General features: G+C 39.3%; 2 protein-coding genes and 1 pseudogene across 6 annotated transcripts in view; 1 reads left to right on the top strand and 2 right to left on the bottom strand.

The window, feature by feature from the left end:
- LOC140949506 (uncharacterized) overlaps nucleotides 1-6,913 on the bottom strand; it is a 34,879-nt gene extending 27,966 nt beyond the window's left edge. For 4 of the 5 annotated variants that reach the window (XM_073398666.1, XM_073398664.1, XM_073398665.1 and 1 more), the window contains exons 1-5: nucleotides 6,712-6,913; nucleotides 5,859-5,950; nucleotides 5,596-5,620; nucleotides 5,166-5,249; nucleotides 5,001-5,053 (exon numbers count right to left, since the gene is read on the bottom strand). The gene's annotated coding sequence lies outside the window, so the exon portion shown is untranslated. Of the gene's footprint in view, nucleotides 1-3,250; nucleotides 3,310-5,000; nucleotides 5,054-5,165; nucleotides 5,250-5,595; nucleotides 5,621-5,858; nucleotides 5,951-6,711 lie in introns of all 5 variants that reach the window. The other variant, XM_073398662.1, reaches the window with a different exon arrangement.
- Nucleotides 6,914-11,645: 4,732 nt separating this feature from the next.
- LOC140950054 (DNA polymerase alpha catalytic subunit-like) overlaps nucleotides 11,646-27,550 on the bottom strand; it is a 56,990-nt pseudogene continuing 41,085 nt past the window's right edge.
- LOC140950927 (uncharacterized) lies at nucleotides 23,926-26,784 on the top strand. Its single transcript, XM_073400142.1, has 3 exons — nucleotides 23,926-24,167; nucleotides 25,108-25,563; nucleotides 26,221-26,784. Exons 1-3 carry the CDS (start codon nucleotides 24,101-24,103, stop codon nucleotides 26,496-26,498), a joined length of 801 nt encoding a protein of 266 aa, XP_073256243.1. The 5' UTR covers nucleotides 23,926-24,100; the 3' UTR covers nucleotides 26,499-26,784.

The following is a 27,550-nucleotide window of genomic DNA, read 5'->3' on the forward strand; positions in this document are numbered from 1 at the left end:
GCAATATCTCTAATTACTTATTAAGAGACACCAACAGAAAACTCGCTATTCCTCTACCCCAGACAAATGTTAAGAAAAATAGTTTTTTGGAGCAGTTCTTTAGAATAGCCTTCCTATATGTTGACCAGCAGTCTCTTGGGGTTTTGAGGGCCGGCTGCAACAATTCTTCTGGAGATCTACACGGTACTTACGTAAAACGGACTAAGGCTTTCAGTCTTCTAGTATTCGGTTTGTGACAAAGACAAAGGTAAGGTTTTGGAGGCCTGCTTGGGCGTCTAAGTTTCATGGACTAAGGTTACGGAGGATGAGGAAAGTCCTCAAGTCTGTCTTTCCTTTTTAGGTGTTCCCATTCGTTCGTTACAAGGTTCTTCTTAGGTTTAGTATTATACTCTATTTTGTTTCCCTATTGTTTTTGTTTTGTTTTTTTGTTTTGTTTTTGTTTTTTTTGTGGAAAAGACGATGTTCTCTTTCCAAACGCTGTTGAAAGGAACTTTCAGTCTTTTTTAACCTGTCATCTGCTGTTCAGTAATACAGCTAGAGTTTCCATGACACTAAAACGTCAATCAGTGCAAAGTCTTTCAGGCCACAAAGCAGCCCGTACTTTTTGCGTAAGCCAAGAAGGCGGAATAGTCGAGGTAATGGTCTGGAGCAAAACAAAATGATTGTTCCCTCTTGTCTGGAGCAGAGGGGGCACGGCGGGGGAGGGGAGAGGTGAGTGAGACTGGGAAGAGAATCGAAAAATAAGTCTAAAAAATACAATAGAAAATGACAAAGAAAAAATAACAGAAAGAAAACAAGAAAGGAAAAAAAGGCTCGCAGTCTAAAAGCAGTTGAAAAGTTAGTAATACCAAGTCCGTTCCCGCTGATCAATAACAAAGCGCCAAAAGTGCTCGACGCTCAAGTTGAATACCGTATTTATTCGAATAAGCGCCCAACCTCGAATTGGCGCCCACCTCGAATAAGCGCCCATCCTAAAGGCAGCAAAGTTAATGCGCCCACCCCCACCCCACCCCACTCCCTCCCACACAAACTCAAATAAGAGATAGTAAGTAATAAAGAGACCCTCCCGAAGACAGAGTTTTCTTCAGAGCATTTTACAGAAACCTTGCTTTGTTACATCTCCGCTTTTTGTTATTACCATTTACTGTTTTGTTGCAAAAGTAATATACTACACTTGCTGAGAATGGCGAAAATTTAATAAGCGCCCAGCCTCGAATAAGTACCCACCTCGAATAAGCGCCCACTCTCATGGTCCAAAAATTTAATAAGCGCCCAGGGCGGTTAATCGAATAAAAACGGTATATACCATAAAAATTTGTAAATGAAGGACGTAGTTAACCTGTAAGAGGCCTTCAGGTAGTTGGGAAAACGCAAAGAAAAGTGGGCTAAAAAAAATGGCGAAGGGGCGGGGTTAGGGAGAGAGGGCGAAAGGTCCTCCTACTCTCTCACTCTTACTCTCTTCCACGTTTGTTTTCTTCCGTTCCCCATTTCGCACCAATGTCCACTGTCCACTATCCACTATCCACTGTCCACTACGCCCGGAATAGGGTAGTTCATAGTGGGCCAGAGAGTTTTTTTCCAATGGCGATGCAAGGGATCTATAGATGTCCATTTAGGAGCATTTGCCATTTTTAAAAGCTCATGATCACGCTTCAACTATTCCTGCTTTAGCATTAGTAAAACGACACTTTTTTTCTATTTTCCGTTTTGCTGTAGAGGAAAGTTTCTGGTGATTTGTTTTTGATGATGGTGTTTCAACGTCGATCGAAACGAGTTAAAATGTTTTCTGAAACGTTCGTTACAATGTAACTTTATAAGCGTGATAGTAATACATCAAAACGTACATTTATACTTATACATAATTACTTGAAAGAGAAAACTCGCAAGAAAAATAAAGAGTTCTAATTAGTTAATATTGGTTATCCCCGTCTTAAATTTAATGTATTTATGCCTTTTGACGCATGCTTAAATTAATAAAACACACGACTGTACTTGTTTAAAGTTTGTTTTCTTTGGCTCCGGTCGTCGACTCTTGCCGACGTCGCTCAAAAAAGCCGACTTTTGGGCAGTTCTACACTATATATTGTATCCAAACAAAATGACTCTTCTAAATAAGATAAGTGTACTGAAAGATGTAATATAGATTGTATGCTGGAATTTGGCATGTGATCAGCGTTGAATAGAATGTTGAAAGAACACCGCTGGCGTGACGGGCCGTGTCACGTTATTTTTAACCACTGGGATGTCGCGATTTTTCGCAAAATTAGGGTTGAACACGGCGTCTTGCGGGCTAGTTAAAATCGTTTGCCCAGAGATTTGTTTCGATTTTCTGATATATTGGGGCCTAGTTAAGCAGTAGAAAGTCAATTTGCGAAATTCTAAGTTATAGTGCATTTTGAAATTTACATTATTTTAACCCTATAATTTTGAACGGTAGAAATTGTCAATAGGGCCTATTTTTAACAATACCTTTTTGGCCACAAACTTATTACAGCTTTCATAAATTTATCGTCTTATAAGAAAGAAAGGGTCATAAAAACTATTCGTGTTCTACGAAGGCTGCCAAATCGTTGTGGTTCGACATACAAGTCAATGGAATTTGTGTAAAATTTCGCTTTACCGGAAGTGGATTTTGAGCTCCGAACGGGCAAAATGAGTTTTCTCGAATTTTAACAAAAGAATACGTTACTTGGGAAAACTAACTACAGCATGTTTCATTACTCATTAAGGGTTATCGATGAGCCAAAAATGAGGGAAATTCGAATTTGGAACTTGTGCCACAAAAAGTCGATTTTGGTCGATATTTACAGACAGTCGCTCTTAAACTTTTGACCGGACCTATCAGTGTAACTAACAACTTCAGATGAGACAAAAAAAGCCACCTAAAACTTTTGAGACAACCAAAGTTCCCCTAAGACATCCAAACAAACAAATAGTTCTTTGGGCAGCTCCAAATTAACCAAGAATGGTACTAAAGCATAGAGAAATTTCCCCTGTCAAGAGGACTAAAAAGCTACAGAATTAATGCACCTATCAATGTAAAGCCAGCAGGGGAGGCGGGGGAGAGACAGGCCATGATTTGATTGTCTTTGTTGGTCCCGGTGTAAAGCATTAGAATTATCTTCTTCTCCCGGGGAGGGGGGGGGGGGAGGGGGGGATATTTGAATCCTTCTTCGCCTGACATGCACTAGGATCAACTACATGTAAATGTTTTAAGATATTGCGATATCAAAGTAAACGAAAGCTCTACCTTAAAAAATAATGGAAAACTCCATCAGGTTAAAAACCTTCAGAGAGGTTTGATCTTGCCTTTAACCCGAAGGAGATAAAAACATAAATTATGACTTTGAATTTCATGAACATGTTTGTAGATAATGTGAAGGCAAGTGCCTTAGGTCAGTAATCAAGACTTTTAAAAATATATTTCATTTGGTGCCATTCACAAAAGAACCTAGCATCACATTCTTATATCTTATCCATTGGACAGATTAGTTGATATTCTATAATTTAGATTGAGATCAGTATAAAGTTTTGAAATGACCACAATGCTGTATGAAAATAAAATGTTTTGATACTGTTGTTGCTTTCAATAAAAGATGTCAGTTAGTGCTTTTAATAGAAACCAGAAGAGAGGTAAAACTTAAGGAGGGGGACATGTGGGTTTCCAGCATTGCAGTATATCGCTTTTTTTCACGCTGTATTTCGGTAATTTTAATTTTAACATGCAGTATTGAGGTATCATCTAGCTCTGCGGTATGTGGTTTTCATTTTGGTCATCATTTTGGCTGACGGTATTCAGTAAAATAAGATTGTTCACAGTATTTCGGTACTGTTTATTTCCGCTTTCCTTTCGATACAATACGCAAAAAAAAAGACAGTATGGTCATCATTGACTGTGTGGCAATTTTTTATGAAGAGGGTGAAGGAGGTGAATATCATCGCAACAGGAATAAGTTTAGATGTCGGGTTTCGAGAATTGAAAAACACCTTGTAAAGATTAAAGAGAAAATTTGGTAAGTTTGCCTCTTACTGGTGCGGTGTGTGAGACAGTCAAGATAGTTGACCTGAGAGACGGACGTGCTAGACTAAACTCACTAACCTTATCAAAACTCGTACTAGACGTGCGTGGAAAGAGTTTTTGTTGGTTTGTTTTTTGTTTTTGTTTTCGCACTTTCAAGAGTTATTTTTATTGGAGTTAATTAGCTGTTGGGTCAACCTACCAAAAGGTTGAACGAATGTAGTTTACATTTCAGTGAAAATTTGTGAAAAATTTGGGAAGTACCAAAATATTGGAAGAAACATGGACATCTGGTGCATAAATGCCTGAGATAATTTAACGAGCTAGATGGAAGCAACCATAGGTATGCGCAACCGATTATAAATGTGATTAAAATATGCGGTATCGGTATTTAGACGATTTTCGACGCGGTATTTCGGTATTTCACATTTTTTCTTACGGTATTGCGGTATTGGGTACCCCCCAATGTCCTCCTCCTTAAATCAAAACTTTTATGTGCAGCCCAGGGCGGGGAATTTTTTGTGCACTTGACTGGAATGATCTGCCTGTGGGCAGGGAATTTGAAGGCAAATTTTGGCAAAATGTCAATCCCCACTCCATGCCCAGCCTCATCATACCCTCCTCATCAGGTTAAAAGAGAAATGTGGTCTTTTTTCAACTTCCTCGGGAGTGGGAACATTTGGCCACAAATGCGAATGTTTGTCTCGGGGAGTGGGGAATTTGAAGGGTGTTACGAAAACTAAGACCCTCGAAAACGAAGACCTAAGACCTAAGACCCGTCTTAGTTTTCGAGATTACGAAAACTAAGACCCCCTAAAATCGAATCCGTCGAAATATAAAGTCAAATTGTAACCGAAATAGGTCTGATCTGTCAAATTATATCTTGTTCGATCCTTTCCACCGAGTTTTAGGTCAAATTTAACGGTAAATTTAGGGGTCTTTGTTTTCGTAATTACGAAAACTAAGACCTCAAGAAGCTTACCTAACGTTCATTCAGTGTAGTCGATTGTTCAGTTATGAAGAAGCTTCAAAAGTCTGGAATAAACAATAACCACATTGATCAACCTTTATAGATGGAGCATTAACTTTTACCATTACCTTTTGAATGCAATTAAGCTAAGCAACTGAAAAAAAGAAGCTAACTGACCTCGCAATTCATTGCTACAAGTGGAAGCTGCCACAAAAATTGTCACATGTACTCTCTTAGGTCCCAGTATTTTGCTCGGTCAATCTGCAAAAAAAAAATTGGAATGTCTATTAGGGAAAACTGAATGAGGAAAGTGGATCGAATTATCGAGAGAAAAAGACTCGTTGGCGAAACGACCGGATACCAATAAAAGTGGTATCAAAGTTATACTTGTTATCTCAATATTATATGACTGAATATTTGAGCCTTCCGTAAAAATTAGCTCAATTGGCGGAAGATTTTATGGATCATGTGTGTATTGAAAAAACACTGAATGCGTCATGTTGATTCTTTAGATGATTCTCTTCTCTTAAGCTGCTCATAAAATGGGTAAGTTAACCTTTCCGATCAAAAATCTACAGCTGTAGGTAAAATGTTGATAAGCACAAACCTCTTAACTTTCCAGGAGCAAATGTCTAATGTAGAGACAAAAAGGGAGAGAAGAACTGATAAGTAAAGATAAGTGAGGTCTCGGGGGGTACTGTCATATATGAGCTGAATTCTATGAGGAAAATGCTGTTTATAATTTTTTTTTATTCAGAGATCGCACAAATTCGCAACGAGGAATTATATAAATAGTCTTTCCTGAGTTCCTCGGGATTAGTTCTAACTCAGTTCATGAACAATCTGAGTAGTTTAAAATCTTAAACAAACCTGTTGATGATCTCCGATGTAGCTAAACGGCTTCGACAAGCTCCGACAGTGGCTGAATAAAAATGCAACCTACTTTAATTCACACTCAGTCCCTGTCGAAAAACAGAAAGAGATTGACCATGATTGAAAGATAATCAGCAGAACTTTGTGTTTGTGTAAACGGAGTCATGTCAGTGTTTAGAGACTTTTGTAAAAACGGACTAGTCTACCAAGAATGACTGAGTCCAGAATTTTCAAAGTAACTTATTCACTGAATTAAGTAACGCATAAGTGAACATCACTTATCCATCTTGATGTTGTCACATTGCTGTATTTTATTTGCAACACAATTGATCAAGCACTACTGATATCTGTTTTTATTAAAAGAAGTGGCAGCTTTGTTGATTTTCGATGATTTGCGTTCAGAAGGAAACAGAAGTCTGTTTAAGACTGAGAACATCATAAACTTATCGAAAGACTTGGACGTTCACGACGGGTCACCGATCCGCTTCAGCTGCTAATTTTATTAAGTGTACTGATCATCGTTTCACAGAAAAATCCCTTTGCAAGTCGAAGTTAATGACTGTTCGAGAACAAGCATCCTAGAAAGGTTCATGCAGTGTTGACTCAATATAACAGAATTAGTTTTGTGTCAGAAGCTTGCAAGTTTGTTAAGACTTTCATTTCCTTATCATTGATGTCGACGCCATTTACCCCTAAAGCATACACTGCAGATACTATCTAGTGACAAAACAAGTCACAAATAGAGAAGTAATTCCGTGGCGTTCATTCTCTGCTTATTCATTACTGTCTTGAACTTTAAAGTTTCTAAACTAACAACAGTAGATACTCGAATTTCAGAAACTCTGCTTACCGGCGTCACTGGGCGATCCAAGTGTATGGCTATACATAAATGACGAATGTGTACATCAAGAACCAGCGATAATACTAAGGTACCCGATTTCTCCTTCTTTGATTTAAGACAAATTAAGACTTGGAAAACCGAACAGTTAGCATGGCATTGGAGATATTGAAGCTCTTTCCCATCTGCCTCGGAAGTGAGACATACGTACAAGATGATGTACTTCAGTGAAATATCTAGTGGCGCTGGTTTGGGTGCGGTGTTTTATGCAGTAATTAATTATATTTACATTGAATGACGTCAACGTCTGGGCTGGAATCACGCGATATTTTGGAGAGAAACAACGGATCATTATTGAAAGCTATTCAACTGTGTACACAACGTTATGTAATATTATGCTAAGAAAAGAGTAATTTTAAGTGGTATACTTTTCAGCTATTGATGCATGGCCAGTGGGGGTGGTAGCAGTGTATCATTATAGCAATAAAAAATTCACCATAATACCTCAAGTTCTCCCAAACACCGAGAGCAACAAGAAATGTAATACCACACGGTACACTTGTTTTGATTTTTGATCATGGCAAATGCCATACAGCTATTTAAAATCCTATATAAAACATCATATAACACAAACCTGTTCATGAAGTGTGGTTAAGATTTGAAGAAAATTAAGTGAATGACAAGGGCGGGGGGGGGGGGGGTACTCTCTTGGGTATATGCAGCTCCAACAGGGTATGTCAGATGTTTTTAGCCTTTTAGGCTTTTGTGAAATTGCGAAAAGATTTTTTAAAATTTTGGTCTTTAATAGGGAATGGTTTGCTCAAAAATTAGACATGTATGGTTAAGAACCGCAACATTTCTCTTCTATTCGACATCTTGGGCAGAAGTTGACTGTGATTAATTTGAAGCTCTTCTGCAAAGTGGTAACAGATCAATCAGCTACTGGAAAGCTAAGAAAATGCATCAAGGTACCCGTGCTGTAACTGTATGGTAAGAGATAGGACGTTAAGTTTTGAGTCAGGTCTGAAATGTAGTGGAAAAAATCTCATAATTAGGGTGAATTCGTCAATCTGACCCAATCTCCGTTTTCTCGGTTACAGATAAAACATATTTATTGATTCGTTGAAGATATTTTAGGGTTTTGGTTTTGTAGCTTTTTTGCCTCATTTTTGTAATTAAGGGTAATCCGGGGGAGTGCCAGCCCGTCAGGGGGGTGTTCCAGGGTATTCCAGTGTGTCCTAAGGGTGTTGCAGGCCTGTTCCTGGTTTTACAGACACCCATTGTACTCTGAGCCGCTACCAGTTTTCTTCATTTTGTTTTACAATGTAAAACCGTGTGGTAGTAATCAATTTCGCGAATAAGGTGGACCAAGTATTTTTCGAGACTCCACTGTAATTTCAATTAACTGACGCAACGGAGCAGACAACAAACATATCTAGGAACGTTTTATGCAACATGGTTCTTCAAACAGCATTGCAAAAATCCTAATCCCGTGGGAAAAACGGACTAATTTACCAAGAATGAATCCAGAATCGAAACACGCGATTAAATCAGTTCAATTTCTAAAGTAAGGGGTTGACTGAATTAAGCGACGCATAAGTGAACATCAATTTTTCACCTTTATGTTGTCACTGCTGCATTTTATTTGCAACACAATTGATCGGAGACAATTGATATAGGTTTTAATTAAAAGAACTTGCAGCTTTGTTGATTTGCGCTCCGAACGAAACAGAAGTCTGTTAAAGACTGAGAACAGTATTAAAGCCGGACTTATTGAAAGACTTGGACGTTTTTAATTTGTGTATATGTTTTGATGTAGATTAGGTTAGTTTAATTCTTAAACACACGACCCCACAAGCTATGTATTTACGGTCACTACGGTCACCGATCTTCAGCTGCTAATTTTAAGTTTACTGATTATCTTTTCACAGAAAAATTCTTTTGCTGTTTGAAGTTAATGAGTTCGAGAAGAAGCATCATGAAAAGTTGCATGCAATGTTGGACAGAATCAGTTTTGTTAGAAGCCTGCAAGTTTGTTAAGACATTCATTTCCTTCATTAATGTTATGATTTACCCGGCCTAAAGCATACACTGCACGTACTATCTAGCGACAAAAAAAAGCCACAGATAAAGAAGTAATTCCGTGCTGTTCATTCTCTCCTTATTGATTACTTCCTGAAACTTTAAAGTTTCTAAAGTGAACATTCAAGTTTGAGAAAGTCTGCTCTTACCGGCGTCACTGGGCGATCCAAATATATGGCTAAACATAAATGACGAATGGGTACATCAAGAACCAGCGATAATACCAAGGTACCCGATTTCTCCTTCTTTGATTTAAGACAAATTAAAGCTTGGAAAACCGAGCAGTTAGCATGTCATTGGAGATATTGAAGCTCTTTCCCATCTGCCTGGGTAGCCGAGACATATGTCAGGAAGACGATTTAGTGGGCGCTGTCTTAAATTGCGGTGTTTTCAGTGTGCAGTAATTATATTGAACTTGAATGATATCAACGTCTGGGCCGGAATCACGCGATATTTTGGAGCAAAACGGATCGTTATTGAAAGCTATTCAACTGTGCACATAATGTTATGTAATGTTACGCTAAAGAAAGAGTAATTTTAAGTGACACACTTTTCAGGTGTTGGCCAGTGGGGGTAGCAGTGTATCATTATTCACCGTAATACCTCAAGTTCTCCCAAACACCGAGAACAATAAGCTAAGAAACGCAGTGCGAAACGGTTCTTTTTTGTTTTTTTGATCATGGTGAATTCCACATAGCATTTTAAAATTCTATATAAAACATAACACAAACCTGTTCAGAAAGTGCGGTGAACTCTCAAGAAAATGAAGTGAATGACGATAAGTCCCCTAATGCTATTCTTTCCTGTGAAATAAGCAACATGATTTAACGGCATTTTGAAGTATTACCGCTGTGACCTGTCTTAGAAGGAGAATCATATAATTGATTTTGTGGATTTCATTGCAACATCTGAAATTGCAAGATGTTTATAACTAAGCCGCCAGACAACGAAGGGTGGGGTGGGTGGGTGGGGGTATGTCAGTTGTTTTAGCCTTTTAGGCTTTGGTGAAATTGCGAATAGATTTTACAAATTTTGGTCTTAATAATAGGGAATGCTTTACTCTAAAATTAAGCATGTTAGAAACCTCAGCATTTTCTCTCCCATTCGATATCTTGGGCAGAACATGACTGTAATCAATTTAAAGCTCTTCCAGACCTCTCAAGTCTCAAGGTTTTGAGGACAATCTCACGGTCTCACGATGAGGCACAAAAATCTCACGGTAAACAGATTCACAAGCCGATGGAATACACGTTTTGAATATTTTCATTTTCGCCTTGTTAAATTGATTTTCAGGCGTCAATTCTGTAGAAATCCTACCCTGGGTGCCAGAGGCTTTCATGCGCGGTTTCCGGTTTCGGTCTTGTCTTAAAAAGTGACCCGCGCGAAAAGCTTCGCCGCTCGTGTATTCGGCCTGCGGCCGACAAAACGAAACTCCCCGTCCGCACGCGAGAAAAAACCTCTGGTACCCAGGGTATAGAAATCCATGATTTTAAGGAATATTTATATTTAAATTTGTCTGTTATAAGTAGTAAGCTTACGAATGTAGAAATCCTATTAAAATATTAACCTTCCCATGTTGTTTTCCATTAACATAGTTCCCTTCGAAAATATCATCATTTGGTAGAACAGCTTTTCCATATCCATGCCTTTCTCCGAGTTCGTTTCTCTCTCCTTCGTATTCCTGTTTTTAATCAAAGGTCACGGATCTTAGGCTTAATTAAGTTTACGTAAGACTTCACGAGAGTTCTTGTAAATCAACCCAACCTGTCTTTTCGATTTGTTTGTTTGCTTTTTACACAATCTTGGCTCTCAGCTGGAGTTGATCGTGCTTTCAGTCCAGCACACCACAAGTGAGGCCGAGATCTGCAATTTTTCACCCCTATAAAAGCGAGAAGAAGAGTATCCCGGTATTTTCCTTGGGGAGTTCCCCCATCCACCCTCCCCGAGTGCCTTCCCCTTCATCCCAGACCCTGTCAACATCTGCCTCGCAGGAATTCAAGTGTTTCTCGGAAGAACAGGAACTTTCCCAGCTCCCAATGGGAATCGACCCATGACTTTGATCCGGATTACTGGTAAGGGTTCTCTGGATTCCTGTTTCTAGAACAAAACACAACAGAACTTGTTTATAATCCACAGAGCGCCCGATAGCACATATGGTAAAAAGATCATAGGGATTACAAAAACTGTACTTTTTCAATCCTCTAATTATAGCCTGCAAAGCAGGCGTGGGATTTTTAGGGCTGAAGGAGGAAATTCCGAGGAAGCGCGCGTAACCGAAGCCTGGAAAGAAACGGGTCTCAATTAAGCTGAATTGATATCATTTCATAAGATTTCCTTTGACGCAAAGCATTCTATCCCATAGTGATACATAAACGTAGTAAAAGTTCATTAACTGGAGCAAAAGTTCCTGTTTTATCTGAAGTTGTTTTCCAACGTTTCGAGCCTGGCTCTTCACCAGTGGCATTGCAAGTAAGTTAGAACCAGTGCAAGGTTTTTATATACACTTATGAAGTGAAACTTAAAAACTTTTTTGTGCGCGGGGGCTCTGCGCGCAGTCTAGAGGAAACGAGGGGCGCATCACCAGGCGCACCCGTTGCGCGTTTTCCCCGCAGAGCAAGAGCGTCGTTAATGGAGTGACCAACCGTGTAAAATACACAGCGGCAGGAAAACCAGGCAAGTTGTTCTCGATGCTCCGAAGGTGCTCGCCAAAACGTTGTCTTTGTCTGTCGGAGATTATTCGGAAATAAAACTTTCAACAGGCAAACACCTCAGGAATGAACATTCTATAAGAACAGATTTCAATGATTCTTTTAAAATCAATTAGTGTAAGGCTGAAATTCTTAAACAAATTTTATTTAGCTAAATTGGAAAAAACATTGCACGGGCGACGTGATTAAACGTGCTGTTATAAGGAGACATCTACAGACGTAGAGTCTAGACCTTTAAAGAAAGCACACTTATATACATAAGCAAAAAAGCACGTAATTCTTTGTTCAATTATAGGATTGCTTCCAAAGCGTTGTTTTCCATCTAATTACCTGCCAATATCGTTATTGTAGAATAATTAAAGTACTCGCTAAGTGAATGAAAACAGCGTACAAATTGGTCAGGTTGCTAAGGCGGGAAACTGACTGACTAGCGAGAAAACTGGCAATTAGCGTGGCGTGGCGTGGGAAAATCCACGTGAGGGAAACTAGCCTTAACCAACCAATCAGAGCAAAGCGCGGCAACCGCGCGCAACGCATCACTGATATGGGCTTTGCTTCTGATTGGCTAATGGAGAGTATGAACTTATTCACTGTTTCTACACGAAGAAACTACTAAACAATTTCGAAAGGTTCACTTCAGAGTAACCATTAGCAGTTAGGACTTTGGTAATCACTGAGTGCACAGCTTTGTAAAATGACTTCGTAGTCTGTGTTACGCCCACAGCTAAAAAAAGAAAACGGACGAAAAGAATTTGAACAGATTGTTTAAAGGTCAAATCAAATAAATGAGTAAATAATAATAATAATAATAATAATAATAATAATAATAATAATAATAATAATGATAATAATAACATATATATATTTTTTAAATATAAAATAACTTTATTCATAGATTCAAAAAAATAGACTATTTACAGATTCAAGAATATGAATATTAAAATATATACCCTATCTACATTCTTCTTGTGTACGAAAGAGAATTGTCGTAAAATGACTATCTAAAAAACTACTAATAACAATCATAATAATAATAATAATAATAATAATAATAATAATAAAGATTTTTTTATTCTATGGTGTGGACAAAAGTTGCACTTTCTACAACTTCCTTGGAAACATTTAATATTTGTTTTTCCAGCGGAAGCTGAAGTTCCTTGCCTCGTACCCAGGTGCGTTCTGGCGGATTGGAAAGCGACTGGATCATCGTATCATGGGAAAGGCGTTCACCCTTCCCAGCGCCCTTTGAGTCAACGCTAAACGTTCCCATGGTCCATTGCGCGATACTCTCGCTCGAAGTCGCATGTTCCGTTTTCCAAACACACTTGAGACGCCTAGGAACGAGGCAGACAAGTTCCCACGTCCAGCGCAAACACAGGCACAGAGATACAAAAGTGCACTTGATCATTCTGTAACCCAACATGACAGTTGAGCACTTTCCACCTTGCATTTGTGCTTGCGTTTGAGTTGTTCCCGATCACACGCGTGAAAAGCGAACGCAAGCAGAAACGTAAGTGTTGACGCAAGAAATGGGCGCTCGGTTTTACGTCAACCCTTGAAGGTTAAGATGCCCTTGTACCTGCCCAAAGCAAGAACAAACTATTTTAAGAATAGTTTTGCTTTTGCGGCTGTTGAGCTTTGGGGTTCCCTCCCTTCTTGTTCAAAGAAAGAGACTTTTCTGCAAAATTCAAGGCGAAGATCAGGTCGTACATACTATCTCAGTCAACCATTATAAATTCTCTCCTTTCTTAGTTTATAGAGTGCGCGATCTATTCTTAGCCGCTTTAGTTTTAGATATAAACATATTTTTATGTAATTTAATTTCTTAAGCACGGCTTTTGAGAAGAATAGATACTTTATTGTAAAGTTAATTGATGAAACTACCGTGGGTAAATAACATTTTACTCACACTCGGCACTTACTCAAAATACTGACCTGTTTTTGCGTTTTTCACGGCGTGATCGAAGTCAAACAAGCGGGAGAAATACAATAGCTGAATGTACAGCGCGGTGTCGGAGTACTGAAAACAAAACAAATTGGCAACCACTGAAGGAACTAGACCACGAAATGTTAAATTGTTGGGGCCACGCACGCGGATTACACATGGTCTTCAAAGTCTTACGGGTTGTATCCTTCTCACGATACACTGCAGGTCCTAACATTGATGGGAGTTGTTGCATCCGTGTTCACTCCAATGGCAACACGGAGGTTAAAACTCCAAACATTGTTGACTCCGTCCGTTTGAACATAGTTTTAGCTGATAATACCGTCAGAGTCAAAGAAAAATTTTGCACGGTCATAGTTGTCTTTGCTTTAGTTTTATACTCACCACTGCATGCAAGTGGGCCCTGAAGCATTGTGGGCACATAGGGGAGCCTCGTTGACGTGTCAGGGGTACTTGACGTGTGCTGTAACCACAGGACGGGTCCTCGCATTTCTGCCAATCAACAACATAATAACAAAGGAGTTTTTAAACAAAGAGACTGTTCACAGTCATCTTCGTATTGTTACTTAAGAGCACGCACAAACTTGTTTAGGCAAGGTTAAGAAACAATTCTTGTGCAATTTAAGGTCAAGGGTCTAAATTGGGAAAACAAAACATATGGCTAACAAGGTCTTTTACTAACTTAGGGAAATATCCTTAAGACTGGCATCATTCTCAAACCCCTCTCGGGTACAACACTTGCTGATGGTCGCATTCTTGCTACTCCAACAGAAGTCGCATTTGAGAATTTATTATGAAGTGCATATGAATAGGTAGAGGTATAAAAAAGCCTCCTTAGTTTACGTGAGTAGCTCATATTTACTCCCTCTCTTTCCCCATCAGTGCTCTGTTTAACAGGTATTTAAAGCTACTTAAAGCTACAAGGAAAGGAAAGAAGTTGAAAGAAGAATTTGCGGCCACATCTGGGAAACGAACTTGGAACCTCCCGCACAGAAGGCTGTGCTGTGCACAAACCGATTAAGTCCTAATCCTTGCTCCATGTTGTATAGCCCACAAAAAAGCCGTACGAGTTGCTTTGTTATTTTTATTACAGTGGAACTTCGATTTAACGAACCTCTATACAACGAAGTCCTCGGTATAAAGAACGATTTTCATCAGCCCGGCCAAAATGACAGTAAAATGCCGGGGTATGGAACAGAAACTTGATTTAACGAAATCGTCGTTATAACGAACACAATCCAGACTCGCAAACGTAAAATGTTCCTGGATATAACGAATAAACGTCAGCATGTGACCGAAAGATAACTAAAGATGAATGCTAAAGGATAAAATTTATGTCGAGGTGATATCGAGGTTTTCGATATAAAGAACCCTCGATATAACGACCAAATTTCCCCAGTCCCTTGGCACTTATTTAAATCGACGTTCCACTGTATACAATTGCAGTTGCAAAAAGTGAGCACTTCACAAAATTGCTTCAGTTACCATGTAGTATTCCTTGATGTGTCTGCGCATGGCAAAGTTCAACTGGTTGGAAACTGCGCCCGCGCTGTACTGATTGTTACATCCGGGACATGTATCGTTGACTGCCAGTGCGTTCGACTACAAAAAAATGGTGCGAAGTATTAATTTAAGACCTTAAACTTTATACGTTCAATTTTCGGTCCTTATCTTACTAAACGAATTTTACAAAGTTTAAACTTTAAAGAGCTTTAAGTTTCCATAAATTCTGTAACTACGAGTGTATCTCCACAAATGTTGTGCACTTGTGGTTTTTCAACTATAGAAACCTTGTACTGTGCTTCGTTTGGTTGCTTCAATTAAAACATCAATTAAAAATGTTTTAAAAGCTTGTTAAATCTGTTTTTGAACTGTTATGTACCTTTTCCCTATTGGTAATCCTTAATCCAAAGCATAAACTACATCTACCTCTGCTAAAGGCTTGGGATCGACAACGCTGGTTCGAAAATGGAAAATTGCGGATTTGACTTTAATTTACAGATCCCTGTTCAGTTATAACTCATGCATTGAATGTGCTTAACTTTATAGCCTTGAATAGTGTAAATAATAAGCTCTATGACTGAAGAAAATAATATCATTTGATGTTAAACTGTGAATGAACATTAACTGTTAAAAGTGTACTTACGGCGCCTTTAAAGAGGAGTTCGAGGGTCGTTTCTTGACCACAGCTGGATCGTTTACACTTGACTATAAATCGCTCACAATCCTTGAGAAACAAGTAAGGTACAGATTAGGGTTAGGGTTTCTATTTGTGTTTTTACCTATTCACCATTTTCACAAAGACTATGATGCCCCTTGTTTACCCTCCGCCCTCAAATTTTGTGTTCCAGTCTTGTGGATTTTAGAACATGCCGATTGTCATAGACACAATCCACTTTAAATTAGAACGAAACGTCTCAGTGTTATTCAACCTCGACTTCTCTAATGGTTTTCTATATATTTAATCACGGCTGCTACACTGGAACATTTCTTTCACCTTTTAATTCCAAGATTGAGTAATGGAGACAGAGGCGGTTATAACTTTTGAATCTGTGGATAAAATCCTATGGTGTTACCATTCAAATGAAACCTCTTCTGCAGTACTTTCACATGGTACTATTTATTTAGTATGTAGTTCTAACTTTTGAGTCTGGGGATGAAATCCTATGGTGTTACCATTCAAATGAAACCTCTTCAGCAGTACTTTCACAGCGTACTATTTATTTAGCAAGTAGTTCTAACGTTTGAGTCTGTGGATGAAATCTTATGGTGTTACCATTCAAATGAAACTTCTTCAGCAGTAATTTTCACATGCTACTGTTTATTTAGTATGTAGTTCTAGCTTCTAACTTCCTTTCATTTATTGTATTTATTTTAGTATTTTTTTAGGATAATGATTACTTTAATTAAATATTTATTTTCTTCTATCTCGGAGATATTAGCTTTAAGAGCTACACTGTAAATCTGAAGATAAATAAAGGTGATGATGTATGATGGTTATGTTGATTTGAATCTGTAGACAAAATCCTATGGTGTTACTATTCAAATGAAACCTCTTCAGTATTCTCATATGCTACTATCTGGTTTTAATCATTGAACAAAATTAAATTGGGAAATTTTGTTGAATTTTGACTTTGATCACATCTGGGAGGGAAAGTGTTAACAGTTATACCGACCTTAAACCTTTCTTCGTCTGTCATCTGAGCCTGGCCACCAAGCAACGCGTCATTTTCATCATCATGAAGGGCAGAGCTGCCACGATAACCAGAAGGATCCAGGCCTGCCATCGAAAAAAAAAAATGGAGATAAACTTTTTAAAAATTCAGTTTCACGGGAATCTCAATGAACAGTAAAAACCCGTTAATTCGACTACGGTCAAGGAAATCTCGTCGTCTTTACAGGGTTGTCGTATAACGATGCTGATCGTTGAAAAGAAAAACCAACAACAACAAAATTTAGTGCAGCCGTTTGAATGGTAAGAAATAAAGAAAATAACGACAAACGAACCGTCGCGCAAAACACAATTTGACAATTGACAATTTGCATTGCGCACGCAACCAACAGATTTGAAGGTTGCGCTGACTTCCAAAATTAACTGTAGGCTCTGAACCAATGAGATGATAGATAGCAAGTACAGAACTTAAGAAAAACTGCTTCCGATGTAGGAGTAGAGGCAAAGTTGTCCGTGCCAGAAGCGACAAATACGGATAGACCACCTTTGAGTTTTTACCCTAAAGAAAGAGCTAGCCGAGGCTTCTAGGGAGAATAAAACTGTGATATCAGGTCATTTCGTTATTGCAATATACAAGAAAACACTAAAGAAGTTAATACTTTAAACAGACTTAATCAGTAGACACATTTTGTTTAGATGCATTGCAAGCAGTTTTCTAGCCGCGGAGTTAAATCGGTAATTTACTTACCTAAACACTGGGCAATATGAGCTGCATCGGTGCCGTCGATGGGATCGCACAAACGAGCTACAACTGGGTGAACCTGATTAGCGAGATAGTATTTCACATCTAGGATGTAAATACGTCAAGGAGTGAAAAACAACCGACTTGCACTGGTAACTCGATTTGAATTGGTAATTAATACCCTGGCAATTATGCATATAAGCTACCAGTGTTTTAATCCACCACTCTTCTCGAGGTCGCGGAAGGTAAGAGACTGTTCGTCCACCCTCCCATCCAACGAATAAGTCGGAGTTGATCCTGCCCGAGTTTGCTTTCGCCCAGTTTTAGGCTTATTCGCACACTTTGTTATCATGTCATAAATAACAATAGAATATCCAGGGTAGAACCGACCCTCGTCTTTAAACACCCATCGTAGCCTGAGAAAACAGCAGACATTTCGTGATGCCACCAATGATGTCTGAGGGACGAGCGCAGAGATTTCATGCTAAGGACGCGTTGCTAACCAGATCTGGGTACTGCTTCTGATTGGTTGGAAATTTACTTCATCCAATCAGAAGCTAGATCTGGGTAGTGACACGTCATCAGTATGGAATTTCAGCGCTCGTTTCTTCTGACGTCTTTTGGCGCGAAAAACAGTGGTGTCGTCGCGAAAAGTGTCTTTTTTTGGTTTTGTTCTTAATAACGGTAATATATTTAAAGGATACCAATCTTGAGTGTTTCAGACTTGCAGAACTCGTCCGGATGATAAGCTCGCTGACTTGCAGCTAAGGTGGAACCGTCCTAAAGGAAACAGTTTGGCAAAAAAAATTCAACTAAGCGATTGGTAAAATTCCAGGGTTTCCTTCTTTGTTTAATGTTGAGCGATATCCTATGGGACCTTTGCAGCTGGCCATTAACGTGGTACAAAACCGCCATGCTGGAGAGCAAAGGTCGCGCTGGGACAAGAAAACAATCTTGTCCCAATGAGTCTCTTGCTATCCTGCGAGGTGTCCCGCGAGGCGGTTTTCTAACACGTGAATGAAGAGCCTATTCACCATTTGCACATCTTGTTTGCCCCTCCACCCCAACAATTTGCATAACGTTTGTTTTCAATTTCTCCTGGGTATTACAGTCGTCCCAAAAGAATTGAAGACAATGCTTATGCAATTTTTTTTTTTTGGGGGGGAGGGGGGGGTGGGGCAAACAAGGTATATTATGGAAGATGTAAAAATGGAACGCAGAAATCCCTGCGAATGCGTTAATTAAGGGAGCTAGGGTGGAGAACTTGTCTGTGACGTCATCTCAGGAGAATTCATTTTCGTTAGTGTGATTTTGGAGCTTCTCAGGCCCAAGGAACCTGCCTTTTGACGCCTTTTCGCTCAAATGACGGCAACTTTCGTTAGGTTGGCTTTCAAAAATTCGGCTAGATATCCTAAAAAGTTTTTATTTTCTTTTTTATTTTGTACGTCATTTCCGTCTCTCCCTTTTAGACAATTTTTATTGCGACATTCTCCATCTATATAATATTGTAATTCCTATTATAATTCAGTAACATCTGTAAATTTGAAGAAGGCTGGTATGGCCAGCGGAAATCTTGTTATAAAAAGGCAATACACGTTGTTATGATCAGCTTTGCAGTAGTATTTGGACTTCTCGGTTTTTTGTTCGAATTCCCGAAAGCCAGCAAAATAAGCACAGACTTCGTACTTACGTCGCAAATGACGTATGGGATAGTGTCACCAGGGTTCACTTTTCTTCCCTTGCTGAGCATGCGCAAAGCAACGTTAACATGAGCCAGTGATTTCTTGTCCGGGTAGTCACGGGGAGATTTGGTTAGTTGCTGCAATTAAATGATAACCACGTGTCAAAACGGCACACAGTTTGTTCAGGAAAGAAGCCCTTCTAAGAAAATTAAAGCTGTTAAATCTGGAAAAAGTACTCTACAAAATACCGACCTTTGCGCTAAAACTGCATTTTTTCTCATTTTCTCGGTTATTGGTCTAGGGTGGGGTGGGAGGGGGGTGGGTGAATGATGCGATATACATCCAGCGCTACCGCCCTACACTATACCATGACAGTCACGTGTTGTAGGGCCCAGGTTTAGCACCTCGATCTAGGAAACTTTCGCTTTCGTTGTAGGCGGCGTTACCTAGTAAAGAGAGCTGTAGTTGTAGTTTTTTAGTTATCATTCCCAAAGCCGTAAGATATACAAAAAGATTATAAGTCAGAGTCAAAGGTTTTTTGTTTATTTTTCAAGTTTATTACTTAAACAAAGGATATCAAACCTTATTAATGACGAACTTCTGAATGTCGACCTTTCCCTCCGCAACGTTTTCTCCAACTGACGAATGAAAAAAAAATCAAAACAATAAAACACAGGAAAAATCACAGGAAAGAAAGTCAGAAAAAAGAAGGAAAACAGATTTTAAGCTTAATGAAGACAGGGACATCTATTTGATAGTATTTTCTCTTCCCCTGCCTAGGAAACATCAAACTTATAAAACAGAACAGCGTAGTTATTATACTCATAACAGCTGGAACGTAACGACCCGGAACATATTTTTTCACATTTTGTACATGAGGCCGTTACCTGGCGCAAACTTTCCCGCGCTTGGCAACGGATGCAGGTTTTTCGCGCCTTTTCTACCCTGCGTGGCAGGCGTTAATTGGGGAAGGGGAAGAGGGAACTCGGGCGCGCGAGGAGAGGGAAATAGCGAGCCCCCGCAATGACGCTTTAAGCTCATGTTCCCTATTTACCCTCTTCGCGCGTCCGAATTCACGTCTTCCCTTCCCCTATAAACGCCTGCCACGCAGGAGCGTACCTTTTCCCGCGAGGTGAGCCAAACGTGATGGTTTATAAGAGGTCTATTCGAAGAGGACAGACCGCGGCAAGTTGTTGTTGCTGGTAAGATGTATAAGTAGTAACTGTTTATCAGTAGGATGCACAAAATGTTATAGGGTTAAGTGTTGAACATTAAAAAGATTCCACAAAGTCATTGTTCAAACAGTAATAAACGTTAACAGGCCTCTGTTTCAAAGCGAGGCTAAGTGCGAAACCATTAACATGAACATGAGTTTTAATTCTCATGTAAATTTAACTCATTTTCACATCAAAGGTTTTACACTGAGCCTCACTTCGAAATACAGAGTTTTTGGAACTGGAAACAGCCTATTTAATTGATGGAACAAGAACTTACTTTCCAGCATCCTTTGCAAGGTCGCACCAGTCCCTTCTCACAATATCCAGACCCTTCATTTCTTTCACTTCATTAAGGGTGTCTAAAAAGATGAAATATATTTGTATCGACGAGAAGTGAAAAAAAAAAAAAACTTACAAAAACACTTGATTATTAACTTACCATCCTCATTTTCAGAAATACTGATGGCAGCATACCTTAAAAAAGAGTATATAAAGATGAGTGCTACAAGCACATGCAAAAAAGATCAAAAAACGAAGAGAAACGTGATCAATTGATGATGCTGTCTTCTCCGTTGTATAGTACTTACTTCTTCTTTTTCAGTAGAAGCATGGACTTGAAAATGCCATCAATGTCGATCTCAAGTAATCGGTAAAGCTTGTTCACCTCATTTTTCACCTAAAATACAAGAAACAAGGCCACTGTTACATTAGAGTTTTATAAATAAATAATGTTTTAAAGGTAGCACATCCACTTAGTAGTTTACTTCTTCGTCTACCTGATTCCTCATCGAATTGGAATTTGGAAATGTTGGTTTTCGACGAGAGGGGAAAACAGGAGCACCCGGAAAAAAACTCGACGCCGGGATTTGAACCCGCGCTACATTAGTGGGAAGCGCATTGGTGCTCCTTCCTTGCTCCTGAAAAAGATAATAGTAAAGCGCGAGCTTGCTCAATTTAGCGCTTACTTTTTCCTTCTACTGCTGACATAAACAGATCATTTGGTACGCTAATAAATGCAATTCAGGGTAGGAAAACTGCCCACCTACCCCTCCCCTAAGTCAAGATTAACACTTAGACTTAAGGCAAAATGTTGGTTTGGGGGAGAGGTAGGTGGGCAGTTTTTCAGAAACGTATTTTTCGACCTTTTTAGTCTACCGTTTTGTTAGTTTTCCTTTCCTCCTCCTCACGCAAGAAAAGAGGCTCTGAAGATTCTCTGATTACGGTAATTTCTTAAACCAGTGATGAACGCCATAGCTGTCTTTCGTGGAGCCCAGGACAGTATCGCTCCCATCTTTTAACCCCTTTAAGACCTGAAAGTACACGCACCTTGTTGCCTATCTTGCGGACTTCAGAGAGATCATTAGAATTCGTGTTGATCATGATGGAGTCTGTGTCACCGTAAATCACATCAAGACCCATCTAAAAACAATATAAACAATCAGTTAACTTAATAACATGACAACAGAAAGGATCATTATATATTTCTGAGAAACTGCCCACCTACCCCTCCCCTAAGCCAACATTTTACCCTAAGTGAGAAGTAAGTGATAATATTGGCTTAGGGGAGGGGTAGGTAGGCAGTTTCCCAGAAACGTAAAATAATCCCAAAAGTTACATTGATCAAAAGTCCAGACACCATAGAAGAACTAGTTATAGGCATTACAGAGGAACTCTAACTCTTCATTGCTCTAACAAAGCTGCAAATAGTTTTCTTTCTCAAAGTACATATGTTTGGCTAAGTCACCAATATTGTGGTCGGAATCGGTCAAGCACGCATTGCGCATCTTTAAAGAAAATTGTCCAAGGAAGGCGCATGATTAGAAGGTAGACTGTTTAGTGCTGTTCACTGCAATAATAGGGAACTTAAGCAACGACGACGGCGACGTCAACGAGAACGGCAAAAAGCAGTAGCTTTAGATTGGCAAAACAAAAACTTTGCACGTTCATCACGCTTTTTGTACATTTCTTTGCCGTCATTGCTCGACTACGACGTAAAACTTCTTAATTTCACGTTTTATGGAGGACGTGGACAAAAGACGATTTTTTTATCTTTTTTTTTCAACTTTGGTACAGTTTATAGGAATTCAACTCCTAAAAAAATCGCAAACACACACGTGAAATTTGACAAATTAAAAGAGTCGGAATAAGAGCGACGAAGTTTGAAGCAGCGCGAATTCACTTTTCGGGTGACGTTTTCGCTGCCGTTGCGGTCTAATTACGTCCCCTCAAAAAAGGTTGCATTCATCTACTGAAAACGTAGTCTTTGGCATTAACTTCGTGTGGACATAACGTCCAGCAACAGTAAAGGTTGTTTGATGATGGACTGCTATTTGAGAAAGTCTCTTACGTTTTGAACAAGTTCCTTCGTTTTCATCAAAATCTGCAATGATAAAGAAATATGTAAAATAAAATAAATTAGAAATTGTTGTAACTGACAGGGTCCCATCGACAGGACCAAAGACAGTGCCCGTATAGAGAGGAGAAGTGTGACGTCACGTTACCATGGTAGCACTATTTCTGGATGACAACAAAACCAACGACGTCGGCGACGGCAAGAAGAACGGCAAAAAAATAAAATGTTTAAATTAACAAACAACAACTTTGCACGTGAACCACGCTATTTTGTACATTTCCTTGCCATGGTTTCACCACTACGACATGAAACTTCTTAATTTCACGAGACCGCTTCATGGAGTAATATACGTGAACACAACACAAAGATTGTCGCTTCATTTTTCTAAACTTAGATAATGATAGATATGGCCCAAAGAAAATTTCGCCAGGATTTGCCAAATTAAATGAAACTGAATAAGATCGGTGAAGTTTGAAATAGTGCGAATAGATTTTTAAGTGACTTTATCGGTTTGTTGTCATCCAAAAATTTTGCTACCATGACAACGTGACTGAAATCCCTACGCTTTACAGACGCCCGCTTAATACGGACTCCTCGTCATTATGGACAGTTTTCCTTGTCCCGGGGGAACGTAAGCCCTCACATTTTCTCAAAATTCAACCCGGTTAATATGTCTAATACGGACAGCCCCTTAAGTGCCCATATTTGCGGGGTTTGACCGCACTTTAAGCGTGAAAGAGGAATCCCTTTCTGAAGGAGCCTCCCCGTATAGGCCATTATAGGGAATGCGCCCCCGTCCCACCCTTCCGGGACAAAACTATCAACTGTATCAAAAACTATGGATAAGATAAAACGGGCGACCACTTGACCTCCTCTGGCAATAAAAAGATCACTAACGCCTTCGATTTTGAAAGAAAATGCCATGGCAAAACAAAAGGTCTTTGATATTGTTTACTTTCCGGAAGATTTCAACTTCTAAATTTGCATTTAATAAGTCAAGTAGAGACAAGGTATAATAAATGAATTTAAAATAGTTACCCATCACGGAGCATGAAGAATCATTTACTGATATTTTATCGATTTGCTGTAAAATCTTTGCTCAAGAAAGCTGGAGATAAAGGCAGTTTTAAAGGTTTTTGAAAACTGAAAAAAAGCACAATGGTATAACTCATACGAGCACTCTGAACTTTTCTCGTGACAATAATGGAATTTGGTCGAGTTCTTTTGAAAGGTAATTAAACTTTAATTGCGAAATGTTCAATTGGTCGAGTAGTGCAAATAAATAACAAGGGGATTAAATATTTCATTGACACTGGTGCAATGATTAACTGCTACAACGCGTAGAGCATTTGACAAAAAATATCAGGTATGCAACAGAGGCGAGGAGCTGAGAAGCTATCCGTTTAATCAACAGAAAAGGCTGCAGAAGACACGAAGTCTTTGAGTGGCACTTGAAGAAGCAGATGGTTTGAAAGTATCTAAAAATATTTTATCACTACCATGTTGCATCGCCGTTATACGTCCATAGCGGAAGAACCCGAAAGTGGAGAAACCAGCTTACCCGAAGGTAAGAGAAGTGGTAGGTTTATTTCTGTCGCTACGGTAGGACTTAGTTTATGGTAAAGCCTCCTGTATTTAGGTCAATAGCTAGAAAAAGTCATCGACTGACCTGACTGACTAACAAAGTTGTGGTCGACGGTACGCTCAATTAACCCGTGCCTCGTTTTACGGTATTTTCAAGATACACAAGAACGAAAGACGTCGAGGAAAGGTTTTGAGGTCAAACCAGAGAATAGAATTCGTGACCTCAGTCTCGTACAGAGGGCTGCGCTGTAACCAACTGTGCTAGTCCTACTCCGATAAACAAACAGTATTCATATCTCGGTTAAGATACAGCTCATGACTGTATAGCGATGAATTTCTAGGAAGTGTAGCTTTATACTCTCGAAAGACAGGTTTCCAGGCCGAGCAGTGGGTGCTTCCCTGTGGTGCTGTGCCACTCGGGTTTCCAAAACAGTTTTAAGACTTCATGATTAAGGGAGTTCTTCGATGTTTGAACCTCGGAACAAGAAAAAAGACGTGAAAACATAAAACCCATGTTAACCCTTAAAGGGCTCTACTGAGATCAGCATGCAATTCTCCACACTCTGTTTCGTACATTTCCTATGTTATTAATGTAGAGAATTTGTTTCAATAATCAAGAATTTTTAGTTGTTGATTATTTCTGTTTTCTCATGACCTTTAAGTTTGAGAAGTAGTACTATTTCATGAAACTAAATTCCTTACAGTAGATATTAAGCAAATAACGTTTTCGGAAAAGCTGGAAAAACGAAGGTTTCTTATAAGCGGGTTTTACTGTACAGTGACACTGCATACCAATGTTTACAAAGTCAAATGTTGTTATCTAAGTGAAAAATTGGTTTACATTTCAAGGTATAACAAACGCCCGTAAATAAACTTACTTTAATTTTTATTTTAGTGTTTGCTTACTCATTTTTGTATTTCAGAGAGATATCTCAAAGAAACAACAGACGACAAAAAACTCAGTTTTACGAAAACGCGAAACAGCGAGTCCTCCAGCCGACAATCAGCGACGAGTGCCCGATTGTCGACCTCGGAACTCACCGAAAACACACTGGACGAATCGGAAAGCGATCGGCTTTCGTTGTCAGAGGACGAAGATTTATTCCCCGAAGATGCTGAAAACAAGTCCCAAAGAAAAGACAGGCGGGCGTCAAGTAAACAAAGCAACAGTTACCTACACCGAGCGTCGAAATACGAAGAAGAGATCTTGAAGTCAGTGAAATTAACTCCTGATCAAATTCGTGAGATAAAGGAAGCCTTCCATGTTTTTGATAACAATGGCGACGGATGTATTACTGCCACAGAACTGAAAAAACTGGTCACCTCGCTTGGTTATAATATAACAGAAGCAGAACTTATGGACATGATGAACCAAATAAGTAAACTGAAGTATGAAGGTTGCGCCAGCTCTCTGTCGTTATCTTCATAAAACGCTTTGAGTAACCTCGTTCATATTTTGAAAAAAATAAAGTACATAAAATACTGAAATAGAAAAACTTAGGGAATGTTCACAATATACCGGGAAGCTTTTCCGCCGGCACAAAAACCAGACCGGATAGGGATTCTGTTCACACATAAGAACGGTGATTTCTACGCGATTTCTCTGACGGAGCGAATCTGCGGCGCGCAGATCTCTAAACTGGAGAGTCACATATCGGATAGTGTTCACAGTATACCGTATAGCCTTTTGTGTCGACACAAAAAGCTCTTCGGTATAGTGTAAACATTGCCTTACAAGAAAAAAAACCGCGCGAACATGAATGCTAACCAACACTGAACGACCAAAATGTCTAACCATCGGGGTCGGGGGTGGGAGAGGGAAAAGACCCCACTCTCTGCTTACCACGGAGCTTGTTCGCAGGCGTAATTTTCGCCCCTTAACGAGCCAGGCGCGTCTCTATCGTTTCGTCAGAAAGCTTATCTCGGACTAATTCGTCATCAATCCCTTTTTTCTTTTCCATATCTGTCGATGAGATCTGGGTACACTTAAGTTCTGATTTTACGTTTAAAATATGTTCTTGATGATTCGTTTTTAGATGCAGACGGTAACGGAGCCATTGACTTCCCAGAATTCCTCACACTGATGACAAAAAATCTAGAAGACTGTGATCCGGAAGACATTTTACTGGAATCTTTCAAGGTGTTCGACAGGGACGGCAGTGGTTTCATAGGCGTTACTGAACTCGACCGAGTCTTCAGGCTGCTCGGTCAAGACTTCAAAGATTACGAGATCGAGGCCATGATAAAGGCCGCTGACGCCGATGGCGACGGGCTCGTAGGTTGGGAAGACTTCACAAAAATGATGAACGTTTAAATGGATTGGTCTCCAGAAGTAACGCGAGAGCCGCACGCGAAAGGAAACACGGGTGCGAGGGCGCGTTGTTTCGCGTTTCGCTTCGCTCGCCATAACGGGAGAGCTTGCTGGCAGGCAAGGACATTACAACGAAAAAAACGACGTGACCTTGGATCTTAAGTTATTACATACTACTGAAGTATTATGAAAAAAAGTATAAGATACAAAACAACATTAAAATATGTCGAATATGTAGAAATCTGTGTACTTTCTAGCCAGCAAACTAGCCTGAAATATTTCGTCAGCTTGGAGGTTTATTTTCCAAAGTTATCGAAACCAATTTTTTTTCAGATTTCAATGGAAACGAAGAAACAAATAAAATTTCTCTCTGTGTGGAAAACGTTCATTGGGATTTCCTAAACAATTCCTTCCACTACTCCTTTCTTGGCGAAGGGGGGAGGGGGGGGGGGATGCGGCGTTGCGTTTCGTGAGGAGACAAAAAGGGTTGCGCGGGAGACTAGGGTAAACGTCATTTAAAGAATTTTTCACAACTGACGATTTGACTTACGTTAAGAATAATTTCGAGCAACTTTTTGTTGAAAAATGGCGAAGACAAGTTTTGAACGCTTAAAACTTTTTTTTTAATTACTATAAAGTCCCAAAACAATGAATCTAAATCTAAAGCATATCTAGTAAGCATTAAATTTTAAACGCTAAAAACAAACCTTTTCTTTCGTTTTACAGCTGTGTACTATTCTAAAAAAATTCCAACGATATTGACTACGTGACCAATTTTCATTTAATTATCTTTTATTTTGCCACCAGCTTTAACTCTTAAAAGAAACGATTCAATTTTCATAAGCTTGAAAACAAGTAAGTAACAAGTAAGTAATGATGAAAGGCCAAAATCAGTACTTAGCCCACGTTCGGATCCAAGTAATTAACCTTCTTTTAAAAACCTGCATGTAAATCAGACGAACTAGGTCATCTTTTGTTGGCTTGACAATAGAATACGATGTTAACAATGTGCATCTCGTTAAATGCGAAAACTCGTTTTGCGAATGAGACCAGCC

The sequence above is a fragment of the Porites lutea genome, chromosome 10 (assembly GCF_958299795.1).
Source record: "Porites lutea chromosome 10, jaPorLute2.1, whole genome shotgun sequence".
NCBI classification, from domain to species: Eukaryota; Metazoa; Cnidaria; class Anthozoa; order Scleractinia; family Poritidae; genus Porites; species Porites lutea.

Coding starts and splice junctions, on each gene's coding strand:
- LOC140950927 (XM_073400142.1), top strand. CDS start 24,101: ATGTTGCATCGCCGTTATACGTCCATAGCGGAAGAACCCGAAAGTGGA. Junction 24,168..25,107: donor AGAAACCAGCTTACCCGAAG/GTAAGAGAAGTG, acceptor TTTGTATTTCAG/AGAGATATCTCAAAGAAACA. Junction 25,564..26,220: donor GGACATGATGAACCAAATAA/GTAAACTGAAGT, acceptor ATTCGTTTTTAG/ATGCAGACGGTAACGGAGCC.